At 47.5% G+C, this 21,521-nt stretch overlaps 1 protein-coding gene across 2 annotated transcripts in view; it reads right to left on the reverse strand.

Moving 5' to 3' along the window:
* The window catches only part of ptprub (protein tyrosine phosphatase receptor type Ub), a 100,895-nt gene that overhangs the window by 61,097 nt on the left and 18,277 nt on the right, over nt 1-21,521 (reverse strand). For both annotated transcript variants that reach the window (XM_029838485.1, XM_011605552.2), the window contains exon 2: nt 6,189-6,320. In XM_029838485.1, the coding sequence (XP_029694345.1) occupies nt 6,189-6,320 (132 nt within the window). The remainder of the gene's footprint in view (nt 1-6,188; nt 6,321-21,521) is intronic.

The following is a 21,521-nucleotide window of genomic DNA, read 5'->3' on the forward strand; positions in this document are numbered from 1 at the left end:
CCAATAACTTTGCACCTTTGAATGTGGAGCAGAGAAGAGGAGGTGGCGGGGGATGCCAGATGTGATATAGACAATTTATGAGGATGCCAGTGACGATCCCAGTAAAAGACAGGCAGTAAACACTCTCAGAGCTCCGCACCTCTGGGAAACAATATAATATATTACTTATTGTGTGTAATTCAAACAGCCATCCATCCCCAGTTAGTCATTCCGCCTGCATCAGGTCTTTCACATTCATTATCATATCAGTTAACACAATTTAATGCAAATGGCTCCACCCAGGAGCGGCGCCTACATATCAATTACTGACAGGCTGTTGTGCTGTGACAAGAGTTATAATGGCAACACTCTGGAATTAAACTGCACCTGAGGGGGAAGCGCATCCGCCATGACGGCGGACGGGGAGAGAGAGAACGTGGGGAAAGTAAGGAGATAAAGAAATAAACTCTTTATTCTTTATTCCCCCCAAGATCTCTCCTCGCTCCTGCATCTGGCGCCAGATGTTGCGGCGTCTCAGGAGGATCCCTCGCTGTTATTTCAACGAGGAAGGAAATGACCCCCAGCCCACCCCCGTAGGTGCCCTGATTGAACAGCCACCACCAGCAGAGGGAAACGTTCGCCAATACAAGCGAACAAACTCCGCTTGTTTCCGTCCTGGTCGCCGGGCCGACCGGCTCAGATGGGGCGCGTGCAGCTGCGTCACGCTGTTGCAAAGATTTGGCAGCGAATGTGCTTGGAAACAATATTTCTATTCAGAATTGTGGAGGGTTTGACAGTTTAAGTGTCAGTTTGGGCGACTGTATGACAGAGGCTTTGTGCAGCCGACACTGTTGTGAATCCTTGAGTACCAGTTCTCCCAGTGGGGGGGGGATGTCTGATGTATAAATTAGAGCCCCCGAGAGATGCGCAGAACTGCATCATTTACTTAAATCTCCTGCAGGACGATGCAACATTTATTTCGATGTCGTTCATTTTCAGAATTCTTCCCCCTCTTGAGAGAAGAATTCTAAAAATGTTTGGTCCAACAGCCCCCAAACACGCAGGATTTGTCAAAAAGCTCACAGCAAATCTGCAGCAACGCGCAGAGGAAATGAGTTATTACACAGTTGAGATTCACTGATGATTGAGGGAAAACTGTTTTTAACGATCCCAACGCCATCAGTCAGCGGGCGTTTGCTTTCTAAATTGTTTGGGTCGCGATGGCTCGCTAACGACAAGGCGGCAAGAGCGAGCACACAGCTAGCTTCTGAGCCATTAGGGCTGTCAACCCCCCCCGCCCCCCCTTCTCAGAAAAACTGTGTTAAATTACTGAATCTTCATCAAAGCGGAATCTGCATCTGTCTTGTTCCGACATCTTGCTTGTCTGCGCTCGCGAGACATCAGAAAGGCTCCGCCCGCCGCAGCGCTCCAGAATAGGTCGGGAAGGAGCCGCTGCGGGTAGAGGCGGAACTGTTGACTCAAACATACACAAACAGAATATTCAAACCTATCAGGGATCTCTCTAAAAGGACGAGCCAAAGCCCACATCCAGCCGGGCGACCGCTCGCGGAGGTCACCAAAGAGGGAGCGAGATTAGCAGGGAGGAGGCATCAAAAGGAGGGAAAACTTCAGAGGTTTGAAGGAGACACTCAAAGCTGCAGCGCAGGAGCAGAAATGCTTTAAACTTAGTTCTCATTTGATTCACAAGGACGTTTTAATGCCGCTAATCCTTTGTTTACTAAGAAAGTAACAGAGGGCCTGAGTTGGATTAAGAGATTATACGAAGGTTCAGGACAGTTTTGCAAGCATCCCTGTGATCAAACCCCATTCTGTTGATCAATACTCACCCTGCACACAAAGCCTCCGTGTTCCCGAGCTTTAGCAACAATGCTAGAAGTTTAGCCATGTGCATCATTTTCTCCATCGAGCTTCTCGTTATCTACTATCATCTATTTCATCTAGATAATGAAAGATCACTCAAAAATACAAAGTTTCCAGCAATGAATTTCACGATCGAACAACTTTGCTCTTTAGTCAGCACCAATTCTCCGATAATGGGTGTTTAACACCCCAAACTATAAAAGTCTCCAAATATCAGGAGCGTGAAGTCTCTTATTTAGTTCTCCTCCTCAAAAACATCATATTACAACCCTCCAATTACAGCAAATGCTGTTTGCAATTGCTTAAAGGGAAAGACAATCAGGAAACCTATAGCTGCGATTAAGTGTGAGGAAAAACGCTAAATTCCTGATAGACTCTCCTCAAACTAATTGCAGTTGTTACTTAAATGACCCGTTTTTATGAGCTGAACGTGCTTCAGCGGCCAGACTTTTCACCTCACCTGCATGGTCCTTGTGGCTCAGAGTTTTGAACCCCAATTATGTTGTTAACCCAGCAGCTTTTAACGCATGAAAATCTTCAGCTTCCTCTCCAAAGTGCCTCTAATTGGACAGAAACGACGGCCAAAAGGGAACAACATTAACACAAGTATAAGTGGGTGGGCAGTGGAGCTCACAACCCTGTGGAACACCTCCACAAAGTTTTATTATCAGTCAAAATACTGAAAGACAGGATTTATTCTGGCCTGATATGGCATTAGCAGTGCTTGGCTATGACGATTCCTCCTTACATATATCTCAATTACAACTCCATTAAGCTGTTACAGTTAATAATGGCTCCTGATGGCATTTAAGGAAGGTTTCGAAATTAAAGTGACCTTTCAGACACGGATGTAGTATGTCAATAAAAATAATCCCCTTTGCCTTAAGGTCATGAGCTCTAAGCAGCCTGTTCTCCAGTCCTGAGCAATGGAAAAGTCCCACCAGGTGGATCTGAATTCATTAACTAGTTCTGGAACTGAAAGCGTGCAGAATTATCCCAACTAAAACTGTCCTGACCTCTGTGGTCCAAATTAAATGATCCTGCGCTCCCGCAGTCCTGACGCAAAATACTGCAACAACAGGGATAAAGACTCAATGTTGTTACTTCTATAATTACGCCATAGATTTTCAACATGTTGGTTTTATATTCACTGTTGGGATAAAATAAAAATAAAAAACACAAACAAACAACACAGCTGCACTGAAGCTGCAGAACGTTCTCCCGCAGGACTCCCGAGAGGTCAGGCAGGAAAATGCAGGAGTACATTATGGGCGTAAAAGCTGACAGTCATGGCGCTGTAACTAACAACTTCGACTCTATAAATGGAGACCTTTAAAAGTGGATTATATGTGCTGTTCTGTGCATGCTGAGAGCGTCCTGCCAGCAGGGAGAGGCGGGGCGGCGCTGTAATAAACGAGTGAGAATGGCTGCTTGCCTCTGATAACAACACGGCTTCCTGGAGCAGATGTGCCCTGGCGCCGCCATTCACAGACCTGAACGGAACCGCGGTCATTGTCGCGGACGCGTGCGCTCCCGTGTAAGGCGTAATGGTCCAGACCGGGCAGGAGATGGAGCCGATACGACAGAGGGTGATACAGATGGAGAAGCCTGCGCCGGTCACCTCCGTCATGGACATCACATTCCATTAGGCCTGTCGCCTGTGCCAGCCGAGCGGGCTCTGACCCCCACGGCCGTGTTTGAGGGGAGGACTCGCCTTCGTTGGACACAAGGTTACAGACGGCGCCGCCGTCCCTCTGCTGCGGGAAACTGTTCAAATGGTTTTCTCGCTCTTTGTTGGACCTGTTCAACAGCTAAACACGTTCCACCACAGGTTACCTTCAACATAAACACAGGAATATGCTTTAAATTGAATTTCAAATGACAAAATAAATAAGAACAGCCTGCACTCTGCCAGCATTTCCACCTTCCAATACGAGAATGCAAACATAAATGGGCAACTCGTCTATGAATCCATGCAACTATTTATGCAGCATAAACCCATTTGTGGCAACATTTAGTGGAAAATATATATATTCAGTTCTACTGCGGCATATTTTTGTCTGCACCAATCACAAGAGTATTCTGTGTGTGGCTGCTTTCACCAAAGACCTCAATACTGGAGCAATCAGATCAGGAAGTCCTGAGATATAAACTTGGATTTTTAGCAGCGCCCCCTAGTGGACAAGTGTCATCTACTAATTTGATTCAGGGTGGCATGAGCTTGAGCATTTATATTGCGTGGTTTATTCAAAAGTCCTTGCTAAGTTTATTTCTACTTAGATGTTGTTTGATGAGCGCGCCCCCTACAGGCAAGTGTGCAGGCCTGCGTGTTTCTGGGGGCGTCTGCATTGATCATCCTGGAAACTGCAACTTTACAGCACAGTTCAGGCTGCTACATCAGCATGGTCCAAAAATAAAAAGCGAGAACTAATTTCCCAGCATGCCTTGCAATCGGTGTCATGTGACCAGTTCATAAAAAGGGAAACCAGGGAGTTATAAAATAACCTGATTTAGTCTAGAATTACTCTGGAAGGATCCCTCCATCCCTCTCCACATATTTGATCTTTTACTAACAGATATTGGAGGTAAAACGGCAGATTTCCATTTCCTGGAGGCTGCTCTATCCCATAATCTATAAAAGATACTGCAGCAGACACATAAAGCTGATGAATCTGCTGCTCGACAGGAGAATGAAGGTAGACTTGACATGCAGACACATTCCTCCGCACAAGGTCGTCATCTCGCCCGCCCGGCTTCTTCATATAAGCCGACAGAGAGGGGACAAGATAATCAACGGCAGCGCGGAAAAGTGGGCCGTTCTTATTAAGGTTTATCCACATCCCATCGCGGTCTGTCTACCAAAAACCATTTTCCCTTTCATGGGAACGCCACTGATTTCTCCGGGGAGCCGCAAGCGCCCGCTATCTCGGCTGTCTTTACCAATCTTCCCTCGACGATAGTTTCAAACCCCACAAAGTTAATACGGGTCGAGTGTAAACAGCCTTATCTCCTAAACTCCTGTTATCCTGCCACCTTCACGGAGCGCCGAATGGAATTCTGAAGCGGGAAAAAGGTGGCTTCCTGCGGCGTCTTGGCTGTCCACACCAGCGCTGCGCCGCGCCGTAGCCACGGCGACGCGCCGCTGATCAGAGCCAGGGCGTGAGTGAGCCCAGCTCATGTTAAATGAATGGGAATTTCTCTCCCGTTGGTGGTGGATCGATCAGGAGTTTGAGCACAGACCCTCCCTGGCAGTCTCATCAGGTACCTGTCTGCTTCCACCTGTGTTATCCTGCCCCCCCCCCCCCTCATCTGACACACACTTTAAATGCCACGGCAGTAAGTTTTAATTAAACCCAAGGGGGAAAGTATTAATTATCCCATTGCCTGCCGTGAATCGGCTGCCGGCTGCAGGCAGAATCCCACTTGAATGCTGATGGTGTGTGTGTGTGTGTGTGTGTGTGTGAGAGGGGGGGGGGGGAGAAAAATTTTGACTTTATCAAGCCTAGAATTTGGACAGTTGCCAGCAGGGAATAAGACATAAACATCACAGCCACTCAGATTGGGGGAAAAGAAAAAAGCCGGTCTTCATCCCCGCAGGAAGTTCTTGACCATTTTTAAAGGCCACTGGAGTCGATATTTTCCAAATCAATGGAAAAATCCCCGAAGGCCTCCGATAATTTCTTTTCAAATTATTACATCCCCTGTTGTCGTCTCCGCTTGAGCTCCTCTTGGCTTCTTTGTGCTCCTACCAGTCGCGTTCCGAGTCCCGCTGTCGACTCCGCGTCTCGTGCACAGGCGATAAAAGGCGTGTTTTTCGTGGTAATGCGCTCATTACCATGTGATCCACACGGCGGAGGGGAGGGGTCTTTACTTATTCCCACTTTCTCCAGTGGATGCGGGCCACTGCCGGCTGGTATTTCTCCAGCGCCGTGCTGAAGCAGCACTCTTCTCTATCTCAGCTCCCCGTAGGTGTTTGTTAATGCAGACAAGGAGGAGCGCCTTATAAACTATGCATGCTGCCTCCCTCTGGCAACCAGTAGGGAAGAGGATGGCATGAAAATGCTGGTTTCCATTAGCCTTGTGTGGCTGGTTAACATAAAATGATCCTCGGGGTGAGCAGACAAAAATGGGCTGAATGCTTCATTAAAGCTGATGCACGATGGACGCTGGACATCTATCAAGGCTGATTTGCACATTCCTGCATCGCTGTGATAGATCACCCCCCCCCCCAGATTCCATTTAAAATAAGTAGGAGCCTAAAGAAACGCTGTTTTTGTTGCCCCGCGCGGACACGAGCGAGGGGCGGGTCACGCCGCAGCATCACTCACCCCGCAGGAGGTCGGAGCTGGCGTAGGGGGAACCGTACGTCCGGAACAGCAGCCAGTCAAAGTCATCCTCCTCCCCCTGGGTGAAGTCACACAGGCTGGGGTCCGCGTCCTCCTCAAACGTGCATCCAGCCGCTGAAAAGGGAAAAGAGATGACGTGACTTGACATGCTTTTACTTTTATTTCGCCACACTTCCTGTTCCACATTTGTGTCAACACAATGGCCCCCGAAGTGATGCTAATGCCCTTTTACCCCCCCCCCCCCCCTTCTGTTCCATGTTAAACCAGCCTATTTCTCTGCTGCAGGACCATAAATGCAAAAAAAACTCCATGATTTTTAAATTAAAACGAGTGAAACATCAGAAAAACGCTTCAAAGCCGGTATCTTAAAACATTGGCACAAATACATTCTTTTAATATTCTGACGTTAAAATTTAATGATCCTTCCCCAGAACTGGAATATTAAGTCTGTGGTGTGACTTCTGCTTTCTTTCTCAGTTAAATCCCAAAACCTTCCTCTTCTGGGCCTGATGGGGTAAATCATTCAACCACACTCTCTTTATCCAGCACAATCCCTGGAACATTACCTGAGAGCTTTTAAAACTTATGACATGGGAGTTAATACAAAAGAAAAAATCAACATATGATGGTGAAACTAATACAAGCCTCCTGTTTTCCATAATGGTGATGCTTTTACTCCAATGACTTGGCTTTCAGGTGAGAGTGCACCGAATATCTATGATAAAACCTTATCAGCAGAGATGAATTTTAAGCTGCGAGGGGCTTTCAACGCTGATGGCGGTTTATTAACGGCGGTTTATTTTCCTGAAAGCCCCATTTAAATGTTTTGAATGCAGGTGGGGTTGGTGCGAAGTCTTCTGTGAAACCTGTTTACTTGTGCAGCAACTCCCATAAAAGAGCGCCACACTGAGCAAAGAGCTATAATTACTTCAGATGTGCATAAAGGAACTGGAGCCCCGGCAAAAGCAAAGTAATTACGCTGCGCACCTTAGGAGAGATACCCCCGCCGTAAACGGCTCACAAACAGGGCCCCTCGTCCTGAAAACCATTGAGTGGCGCACAAAAGGAGTAATGACGTTTGAGCAAAGCAGGGACCCTGGGGATCGCCAAATTTTGTTTCAAATTATAGTTAACAGTTATGGCTCTCGCGACCCCGGGGGCCCTGGAATTATGCCTTTCAGCCATTTCTCCCTGCATCTGTTGCTGTAGTTCGCATTAGTCCGTCACAGAGAGGGTCACGGTCTAACAGCGGGCAGGAGAGGCGGGGTCGGCGAGAACTGGAGCAGCACGGCACAAGGGGGCAACACGCTGACGGCAGGAAGCACCCTGAAGGTGACCCCGACATTCTGCTATACATTTGGCTCCGCCCCCTCGTCCACCCCCCCTGGACGTAGGAGAGGAAACTGCAATCGGATTCAGTGCAGTGAGGATTCATTATTCTCTTTTCACTGCCGTACTGATGCAAAGAGCCAGTCATTAATAACTTATTATGGCCGTTGGACTGTACAGTTTATTACAGACTGTAAAATCAAGGACGCCAGCCCAAAGCACGCAGCCACGTTCTGCATTCTGCACCAAAAAAGTTGCAACGTTTCACTGTGGTTCCACGGTGCCGCGATATTAAAGATTCCATCAAGTGCCATTTATTCCTAATCGCCATTAAATATAGATGAGACAGTTCCCGGCGTCCCGACCTGGGGGGAAAACCGGAGTCAGCCTTTCCAAACGTCGTTGACGACAAAGACGAAATAAACAATCAGCGACGGGTTTATTTTGGCATCAAAGCAAGACGTGGTTGTGATGAAAAGTGGGGGGGGGGGGGGGACTGGTTTGAACCGGGCAGATCTGTGCTCATTCAATACATGATGGAGAGGATCTGACCTGAGTCTCGAAACTGTTCCCACAGAAGATCGAAACGGGATCCGACTGGTTCAGGTTTGTTGTTCTGAGACTGGCTAATGGCCGGACATTGGTCGTCTCACTGAGGCGATTCAATTCAAACGTTTTTAATATAACCTGACTGTACACATCTGATTATCTTCCATCACAGGAGAACTGCTTCCCTATTGAAACCGACATCTTCCGAACAGCCCGGCGGACAAAACACTGAATGAATTTCCAAACACAAGCAGAGAAAATCCGAATCATGGTGGAAAACACTTTTCACTGCTGCCTTTTGTGTGTAAGACGCACATAATGATGATGATGATGATGATGATGTTGGCGGCGTTCGAAGTATCGAACCGTCTCCCGGCGGAACCTCCGTGGCAGCACAAACACACCCAAGCGCACAGCTGGGCTGACGGATTCTGAAGTCCTGCCGGAGCAGCCCTCCATCAGCCCATTGGGTGAAAGCAGCCAAACAGCAGGAGAGGGAGCAGGGCTCTCCCTCTGGGGCTTGATTTATTGCCCCGCGCCCGGCTGTTGCTGCCGAGGCCAGGGGTTAATTGTCCCACACTGGGGTCTATTTCTAATAGAACAGCCAGAGATATGGGACCTGACACATCCAAACGGCAGCACTATATTATCCCCCCCCCGATCCGGTAAATGAAGCCTGCAGACTCCTCCCTACAAAAGTCCCATCATCCTTTTTGTGGCGAGCCAGGATGCGAGGCCGGCGCCGGTCGGGGGTGTCATCTCGCTTTGACGCGGCGTGATTCATCGATCAGGACAAACACGCTCCCCTCTCGCCGCCTCCTGGAGGAACAGGGGGTGTGGGGGGGCGTCAGTGGCCATTTTTTTACCTGAGTAATTACAGCATCATTTAGCGCAACGACCGGCGCAAAGTGGGACAAGGCACTTTTGGCCCAGGTTGGGTCTGTTCTTCACGCTTCTGGCCACGTGCAGCTCATTTGGGGCGTTTTACAACTTCCTGTCTTAATATCGGGGGGAAATATATTTATATAACATTTCCACACACCCAGAATGTAGACGCAGGCCTTTCCCTTTTTTTAAGGATGCAAAACCAGCAGGAACAGATCTTTGCAGCTCTGTTCCAGCACCGAGCTGTGCAGAGAACCCGCCTGCGTCGCTCTGGAAGAGGATGGATGCGCGGACTCCGGCTCAACTCCGCCCGCACATAAAAAAAAGGGCGGTGACTTGTTTACCACCAAGACGCCAATTTGCAGCCGCGGCCTTGGGAACATATAAAAAGATTCCTTTAATAAGTGGAGTTAATCAAGGCTGCAACTCTCTCCGTGTCCATATTTGTCTGATGTAGCCCCTCATGTTAGAGTCAGTATCTCCTTCTCTGTTTACTTGTATAATCCCCTGCCTGGCTATCTAATTAGAGTGTCAGTCAGCTGTGAACCATGAATATTCTGGCCCGCTGCTATTCCAGCCTTCATTTGCATATGTTTTAACCGCGAGGATGTCGGTCTTAGCTTATTTAAGGTGCGACGGCTTTTCGACTTGAGTGAGTCAAACACTGCAGGGAGGAAATCAAAGAGCTGGCCGAGGCCCTGGAACCTTATTTCCTGCAACCGCCGAGGTGATATTTTAAAGCTTAAAGCTGCTGTCAAGACAGCCGTGTCCCATGTCAGACCGGACTTTGGTAATATTTCAGAGGAAATAAACGATCCAGCCTCGCACACAGAAAGCAATCCTTTGATCTGAAACACAGCAGTTAATCTTTTATGGCTCTTTACAAGATTTGGCCCAATAAATAAATGAACAAACACCAAAGGGGGGGTGCTGCAAGGATTGGGACATTTCTACGCTTTGTTCCAGCAGACTGACAAATATACAAAACAAAAAAGAGAAAGCGCTCACGGAGAACATTAGATTATTTTAGCAGAAGTGGCGCAATTATAGCGAGTGGATAGTGCACGGCGAGCCTGGAGGGCTGCAATCAGGGCTGCCGACGTTCATTTAAACATCATTACCTCGATTTCCTAAAGGAAAACATGTTCTTTTATAAAACCTGCATGTCTGTTTTGATGTATCAGATGCGATAAAGCATCGTCGCCGTCTGCCTGATTGGTTTCCAACTTCACTCATAAATGGCCAAAACCCATCAACGCCAACACTGCGTCCGTCTGACTCTATTTCATCTTAAACGAGCCCACGTGCGGCATTAAATAACTGCAAATGTGCAATAAGCTTCCCCTTTTAAGAGTCCACAAGAAGCCGAAGTTACTGGCAAATTGACCGTTGTCAGCAGAGTCCTTCGACGAGACCACTAAAGTGCTGATATTTAGTCTAAATGGGACAATCAATGATGGAACCGATGTTCCCGCGCATAAAAGTTTCAGCCTTTATATTATATTCAGTTGTTCACACCCAGTGGCCCAGTCTCAATTATATGCCAAGGACGGGAGCGCAGAGTTAATCTTTTCATAAAACTGTAAAATCTAATCTTTCAGTGAATAGTTGGAATGTTGCGGGGGCCGCAGCCTTTCCTTTATCCTCCATTCCCTTGAGTCGGGATATTTGGATAACAGTCAGCAACTGGCATTTTCCAGGAGAGGTTCCCATCACGACTCAGCACAAAAATACTGCAGACGGAGGCCGTCAGATAAAGTGCTCGAGAAAGCACGAGAGGAACAAAAATCCAGACAGGCGGCCTCTGTTGCTGCAACGGGCGTCGGAGGCAACAAAACGTGCCACCGTCGACCGATGGTGTGAGATGGAGGAGCTGCTAAGCTTCCCCCGAGCGTGTAGCTAATGGGGATCCGGTAAAGAAGGGTGGCAGTAATTCTGGAGGCAGATGCACAGAGGGATGCAGCTGATTTGCATTGCGGAGAGTGCCGGACAATGTTTCAGAAGGAGACAGGTGTATTTATTCCCTACAGAGGCTCCTCTCCGCCGCAGTTCTCCGGCTGTCTCTGGAAAAACCATCCATCCTCGCACCTGCATACGCAATGAAATCATCAGTCTGCCTCCCTGGGCTGTAATAAGTCAACCCCGGTGCCTGGATGGGCCCAGTCACACACCCGGGGCCGGGATGCAGAAGAGAAAGGGTTGGGGGAGGTGCGAAAGAGGTACAGTAGAGCTGCAGGGCAAACTGGGAAATATACCGTACCAGAGAGGGCGGAGGATGAAAAAAGAGTCGGTGAGGAAATAAATGGAGCGGGGAAAGGGGATTCAAGCTCATAGCCAACGTCCTGAGAAACAGAACGGAGGCCAAGCCCGGAAAAACACTTGATTCGCTCCCCCCCCCGAAATTAAAAATCAAAATGTATTCTTTATAGCGAAGAACAGAGAGCTTCCACAACTGCTCTGAAGTCCAATACTGGCAAAGCTAAAGAGACTGTAGTGGAGTCAACATCCACGCGTGAGCGTCGGCCATTCATCAGTCCCCAACAGGAATGTGGGGATGCCTTATAGTATTCCACCATTTACCTCCTGGCATGTAGGACAAAAGGTTACCAGTCAATCACACAGCACAAACACCATTTCCTCGCTCCTCTGGGCAGTTTAGAGTCTAATGATGCTAATCTTAACGCCGAGTTTAGACAGACGGAAGGGGTGGCGTTCTCCACCTCACCACTAGGGGGCGGTGTTGGGCACCGTGGCTAAAAGCAGCACGTTTTTCCAAGTGTGACGATTCTCCAAAGACACAATGATGGTTCCCAGTTGACCAGGAAACGATGACGGCGGGGCCGCACTCTTTTATTCCATTAACAGACGCGCTCCGGAGACAAGTATCAAATTAAAGACGTCTACTTTTCCTCCACTCTTCTGAAGGATTCCTGCGATTCCGCCTGCTCAAAGTGCTTCTTGTCCTTTGTTGCTGCAGTTGAAATTATCCTTACAATCTGAATGTGAAGCTGCTTCAGAAGCGCTCGGGGAAGAATCCTTCTGCTGCTCTTTATAATCAGACTCTCGGCTTTGCGCTTACTGATTGGACAGATTTGAAGGTCCTTGAATTAAGATTATTTTTTTACATCAGACGGTTCGGTTTCAATTCCTTCTGTTTTCCTTCAGTCTTCAGGTCAGCGTTCACGTCGCTTCAGGCCCTTTCAGATGCATAAGAGCTCTGATTGTGGATATTAATTATTATTATTATTTAAAAAAAAAAAAAAACATGTTTCAAAGTCAAAGTAAAAAGCAGCGTTTGTGATACACAGAGCAAAATGGAGGATAACAGTATCACATTTACCTTTATGCCACAGAAGAGAGAGAATCTCAGTCCCAACCCTGGTCACGTCTGAACCCTTTATTCTATAACTCAAATTTCAAAGGACATTTCACTTTTAATCTCCTGAGGGTGAACAATGACAAAGCGATTTTTGTTCTGAAATTAATTTCTGCTTGGCTCTAAAGGACTGGTACAATATTTCATCCTGGAGCTGCTGATAAAAGCACATCAGACATCAGAATGTGACTTCAAAGTTTTCCTCCAACGGTGCGTGTTTCTCTGCCACTCCGAGTTTATCGTGATCGCGGCGGCGTGCAGACAAAGGAAATCCGAGAGGGGAGAAATCTGTTTTCTGGAATTTTCCTGTTTGTGGAACCGGTTCCTCAGGGTCCAACTCTCTGTTAGAGAACTTAAGTATTTAATTATCACAGTTTCATTCTGCTTTCTGCTGCTCAGGAGAAAAGCACAATATATATAAAAACCCCGGCAGAAATCTGACAAATGTGACAAATGTTCCTTCTTTGGTAATTATTCTGTTTGAAACTCCCAATTAATGTTTCACGTTTTCCTGTTGCTTCTGAGACTTCAAACTTTCCTTGACATTTATGCTTGATTTGACAAGTAAATCTGTGAATGTTTTACCTGAAACTCTTCCTAGCGGGCCTCCAGGAGCCCAACTGTGAGAGGAATAACTTTAAAGGGTTTTATAGGCATGAAAATCAGCTGCTACATTACAAATATTCCAGTAATATTATTCCAATTTACTAAATAATTATTATTTACTGAACTGATAAAAAACAGATATGCTATTTAAACCGGTGTTCTGCCTGAGATGATGAAGAACTGACACCAACTGGTTTAATAAGCGTCATTTTCTGCACCAGCGCCCCCTGCTGGCGGAGATAACGGCTCGGATTTGGTGACTGACGTCTTCTGATGTCCACTTTAGCATTTTTGCCTGTCATTAAAATGACTTAACTTTAGATTATTGTTATTATAATTCATTTGATCACACATTCGTGATGATTATCTAGTGTAATATTTATCCAGTGAATCCAGGTTATGTTGAGAATTACAGAGCAGAAGCTGCTGATATTGTCCTGATTTATTGTCCTCGTTAAATTCCCAGTCATGTTTCATGCTATGTGACAAATGCTCGTTTTAATGCTGTTAATCTTCTTCACATCCAAACATTACTCTCTATTTAGGTCCTTTAATGAAGACCACGTGAAATGGCTTCATTTTACGGCCAGATCAGAGTGAAATTCTATCTTTTTATTGATGCAATCTTTTCTGTGATGAACAGCACTCATTCTTACATCCATCAACCTTATTTAACACATATGACAACCATCACTACCCTTTTACAGCCTAACAGATGATTTTCTGTGTCGCCATTTGCTAAATTGATATCATTTGCGCTGCTGTGATTGCAGTTCCTCCTTAGGTGTGCTGTAGATTAAAGAACTGCTCAGACCATTTTTATTCCAGAATGTGGGGGGACAACACTGCTCATCTACAGCCTAAATCTAAAAACCTGACCTCCGGTGACCCGGCTGCATCCAGAAGTTGACAAGGTTAAAAGAGCCCCAGTATCATTTCATGACTATGCAGCTCTGGCAACGCACATCGGTGTTTTGAACTGATACATTTGTCCTTAAAGGTGAAGCGGAACGTTGCAGACACCCACACTCAACCGGCAGAAGAATATTTAATAGCGGCGTCTTGCACTGCAACTCTGATTCAATTCAACTCAGCTTTATTTGTAAAGGCTCGTTCTGCTGCACCAAAAAAAAAAATCCAATGAAATCCTGACGAAAAAAGGAGAATAAAAGGAAAAACAAAGTGAATGCGCAGTAAAATCATTCAATACGACATTGGTGACTGCTGTGCACAGATTTACTGCTGAGAAAAATCTTTCTTACAGACCGATTTTGGATTTTAGCAAAACACGAGAAAATAACAAGAGCACGGTCCAACATTCTGCTCTTTATATTCTTTTGGTTTCGGGGGACCTTGAAGAGACACAACGGAGATAGTCTGATTTGAAATAACCTTCGTGGACATCCCAGGCAGTGTTTTGTGTTCTGACACGACAAAAGACACACAAACAAGACGCAGGCTTAATTAGGCCATTTCATTTTAAAAGTGACATAGAGAAAGATCGTCAAAAATAGTCCTTATCCATTTGTGGACGAGGTCATTATGTCCCGAAGTCCACTTATTTGTGTTTACATTACAATAAATATCAGATTTAAAGACTTTCCAGGACCATTCGCAAGCACGTCCTATAAAAACCTGGATAAAGTTTTTAATAATGCTATAAAAATAGTCCTTGACATTGTCCACTGGAACACGGTGGACATGTTCTGGTCTGGTCCAGCAGGGACCGACCCTTGACCTCTATTCTTCTTCCACAAAATCCCAAACTTTCCAAGACTTTTGTATAGTTCTCGCCCCACTTCATTTTCAAGGAAACTTTCAAGGATTCCAAGGAAACCTCGTTCACTGTGAAAATATGACGGACGAGCGCGACCGCTTGACCGCAGAGGCAAATGTTCGGAAGTGGCGAGAATGAAACGCCGGCACAAGAACGTCCGCCTGTCGACACCTCCTGCAATATTTACGACCAAAGTAAATATTTGATTGAGTCGCTGGCCGGGAAACCTCTTCTCCTCTTACATCATCCACCCCCCTAAAGTGTGAAGGTGCTCTCTGATCACATAAATGCGGGTTCACGGCCAGTTCTGGGAGGGTTTTTTTCTGGGTCGCCTGACCTGAATCCACCAAACAACGGTGACGCAACATCTGGCCCGCTGACCCAGAGGAGCTGCTCAATAATTCCCCGGCTCAAACTCAGCCGACCCCCTTGAACGTGAGCGTGTCCCCGGCTGGAAAACTTCACTGTCTCGTAATGTTTGGCGAGCTGGCGGTGAGGACGCTGCCGGCCGATGATACGCCCTAACCAAAGAGCCCGAAGCATCGAAATAAATAAATACAAAAAAATCACCACTCTCCTTCACGTGGGCTGAGAGAAGCCTGTAAATCCTGGATTAGACGGGAGTTTGTGAGCCTCCAGCCTGTGCTCACCCCCCACCCGCCCTTCAGAATTTATTTAATGAAATTTTCTGGGTAATTAATTCCCGATCTATAACCAGTTTGCGGCGTTAACTCAGCTGAGACAAATGCGACCTTTTGCTTGCCGGTTTATTCAAGCCACAACCAGAGACGGGCCGCACCGTGAGCGAGCCTCCTCGCCGTCGTTGGACGACCTTGAATTGGACCACGTGACGCCAACAACAAGTTACTGACCAAAAAGATGGCGGACAGCTGGATAATGGGGAGTGTAATTACCCGGTTATAAGAGGTAAAGCTTTAAAGGGACCTTGAACCTTATTTATTGGTTATAAAACCTCTGACGAGACACTTAACAACAGATGTCATGTTTGTTTTGATGCAGATCTGAATTGTGACCAAGCGCTAATCAATTCACCGCTGGTTCAAGGCCAGTTTCAGCTTCCCAGATCTGTTTTGAGCCGCGTCAGGAAAAACAAACCCAACAAAACACTCAGAGAAGAGGATTCTAACCTCGTCTGGCTTCTGCTGGCAGAGGCGAAGACGAAGTCTCCTGCCAGATTAACTGAGAACGCATCAGAAGCCGCTTGAGGGAGGAGGGAGTTTCGGGGCTCGGAGGCGAGTTAATTAGCCTTGGCTGGCAGGTGCAGAACCAGTAACACTAACTGGGCGGCAGACGCACCAGTGGGACGTCGGGAAGATGAACTCTGTTTACAAACGGTGATTCCGGGAAAATAACAACTTCATGCTTATCCCTGATTTATCACCGCCGCCTCTCTGATTGGTGGATTTCTTATTTACAATGGATTTTTCTACCCACAAGACAGCCGCGTCAATAGTGAGTATTTAGGCCCGAACTCCTGGAATATTTAACACGCAGAGAGAATTTAGACTTCCCGGCATCCTCCCCTCTCTGTCTCTACCAACCACCCGCTCATCCGGCTCCACCTGCCCACTTCCTGGGGCAGCTGCCACCTGCCCCCTCATGTAGTGTTTCACATTAATCTCCCAGCAGCTGCAGCCAAGCGGTGAGTCCGGCGTTTCCCAAAGCCAGCTCCCTTCTTCCTGCACCCGCTCCTCCTCCCGGCGTGCGGCGCCGCTTCGGAGACATGCCGATGATGGACGGGCGGACTAACGCAGACGGACATGTGACAATCACAGGTGAGGATGCGCTTTCATGAGCGGCGTGAGGAGAAAACGCCAACTGGGACGACAAAGCGAACGGCGAACTGTCCCCGCCGTCACCAAAAATAAACCTCCACGTCCGTCTGGTTTGGGAAGTTTTCGGTCTCTTCCCGCGACGCCAACAGACGGGTCGACGTTACTCCGTCCTGGTGTCGCATCAGAAAAGGCGCTGGGAATATTAGCCTGATCCTGTTGTCAAAGCTAGCACATTAATGAAGCTAATCCTTCCTTGTTTATGAGGCTTATAGCAGAAAGATCCGATCCGCTAACAGAGCCGAAGCGATGATCTTTGCATCAACACCGACGAAAACATAAGAAGGCTGAATCTGCTGTCTGACCGCTCAGGATCGCTCCACATCGGCCCGTTTTATCTGGTTTCCTGGGACTGAACCCACATGTGAAAGAGCATAACGCCGGAGCTGCGCTGTGTCTTCTCAAACGCGATAATGGCGCGTGCCTGGACGTCTCCGCTCGTCTCCCGGGGACCAATCAGCAACTTTCTGACAGGAAGTTGGCATGTGAAGACGGACAGGAGGCGACCGGGAGGCCCAGAGCCGACTGGAGGACGAAATTATTTTCAACAACGGCGGAAGCAGCTTTGGAATTTAATAATAAAAAGATGGAATGCGCGTCCTCCGGAATACCGGGTTCTGGCCCTGCCTCGGACAATCTACATGGTGTTTTCTTACAGTCCGCAGACAGAATTCACATATTTCCATAAATCTTTCACTAATGTGGTTTAATAAAGGAACAACATACAGAAAGATCATAAAAAATAGTTCTATTGGACTACGGCCAATTTTCGTGAAAGGTTGGGGGTCCTGGAGGATCCCAGTTCCGGGGTGGCCACAATCATTCAGGTGGAGCGTCAAAACGGATCTAAAGCAGAACTGATTCCGTTCCGGTTTCACCGCGGAGCGCGCTGACAAAGGGCAGACGTGCGCCTGCTTTTTTTCATGCTCTGGGTCATCGACCTATGAAGGAGGACGCCGGCGGACCCCAACATTTGCTGTCAGGGCCTGAAATAAGGCAGGGAGGAGCGGGATTTGATGCTGCCGCTCTTCTGCTCACGGTAATCAGGAATAATGGTGGCGCGCAGAAATTCCGACATCAATTCTCAGGGTTTTTTATCCCTACAGACACTTTCCCGCCTACATATTTTTTATTTCTTGTATTAGAAGGTGAAGCTGTAAATGCACAGTTATGAGCAGTGACAAAGGCAAGGTCGGAGCCTCCAAATGCCTCTGCTTCCATTCTGCCCCAGTTAGCTAGCCTTGCTCACAGGCTAACTCCCTTTATTCCTCTCCTATTTTGCCCTTCACACACGTTCAGCCACAGTTGTGGGACCAGGAAGTGGGAACAAGAGGTTACGGAGCCACGAATGGCTCCGAGCAGCAGATTCTGTCTTTTTTTCCCACTTTGCAGCTTTTCTGGCTGCTTAAGCACAACTTCTCTACAACATCGGGGGGAAAAATAGGCGGCAATCACGTCTTTAGCAGCGAGAACAATACTTTAGGCCGTCCAGAACCAATCATGCTGCATCATACTTCACACAGGGAAGTGCGAGATGGAGGAATTTTGCAATAAAAGAGGGGGAGATCAATTTTGTCTCAAAAACAACATAGAAGCCAACATCTTTTCTAAGTGTGGATGATTCACACACCCACACGAACACACACACACACACACACACACACACACACACACACACACACACGCACACACATCTTTTCCTCACCTGCCAGAAACGCACCATAAAATATATTGTGCGGAAAATCAAGCCGTGAGAGGTTTTAGCTGCTTTCAGAGGACGGCGTGACTCCGGAAAAGGTCAAAGAAAGAAGTTGACTCTTTCATGAGACAACATGGAGCTTTTCCTTTCAGCCTTTAATCAAAGCTGTACTTTGGTCGGAAAAATCCCGCCGCCAAGGCGGGAACTTGCTTCTGTTGTTGTCCGGAAAACAGGACGTGTTCCGATCTGATGCGGAGAGCGTTGCCTTTTTAAAAACAAATGTTTGATCCGCCTTGTGAAAAGGCGCAGCTTTAATCAGTGATTGTTAGAGAACTTAAAAAAAAAAAGAAGATAAGCTCGTGCACGGGCGTTCGGTAGGAACCTCTACTGCGCTCTCATTTGCAGCTTCATTACTCAGGTATTGCAAAATGAGTTAAGGGTTTTAATCAGGGCTCAAGTACTTTTAAATCTCCTCGCAGAGAAGATTTAATGTTTAAACACCAGGGGACACCTGGCAGCAGAGCCGAGTGGTGGGGGGGGCGGCGGATCAGACCCTCACTTAACATTTACAAAATCTCAGCATGTTCATTTTTAACAAGCTAAAGACGTGTTTTCTAACGATAGCGTCTGATTATAATGGAATGAATCAGTTACTTGGTAGTTCTGAGTGCAGAGACCATCATGCTAGCTTGCTAGCTGACAAGACACTTAAACCCTTTTCCACCGTCCAGAAAACCCACTAAACTTCACTAATATCTGTTTTTTTTTTAGTTGGTGGAAATGAGTATCATCAGCGGTCACTCGGGGCTCAAATATCCCCCAATAAACCTGGATTCTTATGGGCTGCGGCTCCGATCGGCAGGGGAGGGAAGGCCAATGTGGGAATTTGCAGCCATTCCGATCCATCTTTCACCCTTCCAGTGGTACCAGAAAACACAGGTGCTTCCTTCCATGTTGCGTTCAGGTGTTTCCTCCCTTCCTCCCACGGTCGACCCATGGTGTGTATGAACGGGAGCCTGAGATCAGAAATGAGCTTTGTTGGTCTGCTTGTTTACCCCTAAACCTGTGGCCCTCGCAGGAGTTCGCCCGGGAGTTGGAGGCTCTGGTAGTTTGAGCGAAGTCTGGGCGATCTTCGGTCTCTCGGCCACACAAAAACAGGTCTGTGGGCGTGAGCTCCGAGACATTTCCGGCTCGTGTGTGTCCAGGTTTCGCTGTTGACGGGTGTCAACATATCAGCGCCGCGTTATAAATGTCTGTCAGTCAGGACCAATCGGACTGATCCATCACCTCAACAAGCAGCACCGCTGGATCCAAGACGGCTTCACGGAGGCTGAAACAGATGTGTTTGTGCTCAGAGCCGATGATTAATGACGCAGACACAACAGGGACATTAATTCTGGAGACACTTTCCTTTTACTGTCCTCCTGTGCCTTTCCGCGACAGGTGGCGCCTGCACCCCTACCGCGCCCCCATTCGGGAGATAACTACGCAGAAACGCCCGACCGTTAAAGTTTTTTGTTTCATTTTCTGTGACAGCGCGACTCGGTGAGCCACATCAGAGGCCCGTATCCCGGGGTGGGGGGATCTGGGGGGAGCTGGGGATAGGGGGGAGATTGGGGGGGGGGGGGGGGGGGGGAGCCTGGAGCTGAGCAAATGCAATGCAACAGCGCAAGATTAGAGACCAGACGCAGAGGGGGCTGAACAGAGATGTCGGAAGAGTTCCAGTGGTCTTTCACTTTGCATCAACGTCAGATTAGGAACACTGGCGAGGGAGGCAGGAGTTAAGGCCCGGCGAGGCTGGGTGGCGAGGGAGGGTGGCGGGCGGGAGAGGAGCGTGTTAATCCTGGAGCCAGCGCTGCCACCGAACATGAATGGATGAATAAATAAATGTCCTACAGACTGGGAGCAGCCTGATAAAGATGATGACAGGGAATCTGCCCTCCCGCGAGGCGACGTAAGCCTGCTTAAAACATTATAATTAAGTGAAAACGGGTTTTTTCGTGGACAAACAATATTACAGGTTTGAGAAAATGGCATCAGCCAGGTTCCCAATTATATCTGGGCTGAAAATTAGCAACCAATTTTGGATCGACATTCAAAAAAAGCCCAGCCTGTCTGGCTAGTGCCAAAAACTGGGGAAAAGCTCGAGCTCATTAGCGTGAGAGACCCAGTTCCCACCTAGCAACACTGAAGAGTGGTCTGTTAGCGCTGATACAGGCGCGTCCTGTCACAGGCTAGGCAATATAGCCTAGCAAACAAGGTGGCACAATAGCTTAGCTAATATTTTGAAACATGCACTTGGAAGAAGTGTATGGAGAAGAAACCCAGTCCAGTTGACAGAGAAAAACTACCTTGGATACAATGACCTGGATGACTGAGAATTTACACAGACATACACTTGGAAATTCTCGTTGGCACATTCTTATACGCTCTGTGAATTCTAGCATTTGGCCTTAAACACTTTGAGGATAAATATGTATTTTGTATGACAACCAAAATAACTGATGGCATTTATTTAAGGCCATAAAAGATTGTAGAAAGTAGCGTACAACTGAAGCTACTTAGGAATGATCGAGTTAATTATGAGTTAAATTTTACATTCAAGCCTGTTCGCTGAAGTGAGTCGGTGAGGAGGGAACGAGCGCGTGACGCAGCTTATGATGCGCTCTTCTTCGTCTTCTTCTCAAAGCTTTGTGCTCGTGTTGCGCCACATTGCTGCCCCCACAGGGCAGTCTCGTCATTACACCCACACCTAACCCTGGAGTCACTTTGTGGAGAGCAGGAATGTCTTTCGAGCCTCTCATGTGAGCCTTTCCACCGCACATAAGTGGGTGAAACATTATTTCAGCCCACATTTTGTGAAGAGCATCAATGGAAATTGTTGTGGAGACCATTTTCATACAACAAAATCTCACAAAAAGGAAAGAAAAAGCCACAAAAATGAAATGAAACAAGATATCGCAGCTATCTGGGAGAGTTGCCCCCCCACACACAAACACACACACACACACACACACACACACAGCTATAACCGCGCCAGCCGCAGCAAAGAGAGAAGCAGATTTTCTCCCGTCCAACGTTTGATGGCTTCACTCAGGTGATGGCAGTGGAAGTGCAGGTGGCCGGCTGCCCCGCAACAGCGATGCTAAAGAGGGTGAGGGCCCAAAAGTGGCTGCTTAAATCTCCACCTCCATTAATCACACTTTGCACGCCCGCAGCCCACCGAGCAGGGTGACAGTGA

The sequence above is a fragment of the Takifugu rubripes genome, chromosome 7, assembly GCF_901000725.2.
Source record: "Takifugu rubripes chromosome 7, fTakRub1.2, whole genome shotgun sequence".
NCBI classification, from domain to species: domain Eukaryota; kingdom Metazoa; phylum Chordata; class Actinopteri; order Tetraodontiformes; family Tetraodontidae; genus Takifugu; species Takifugu rubripes.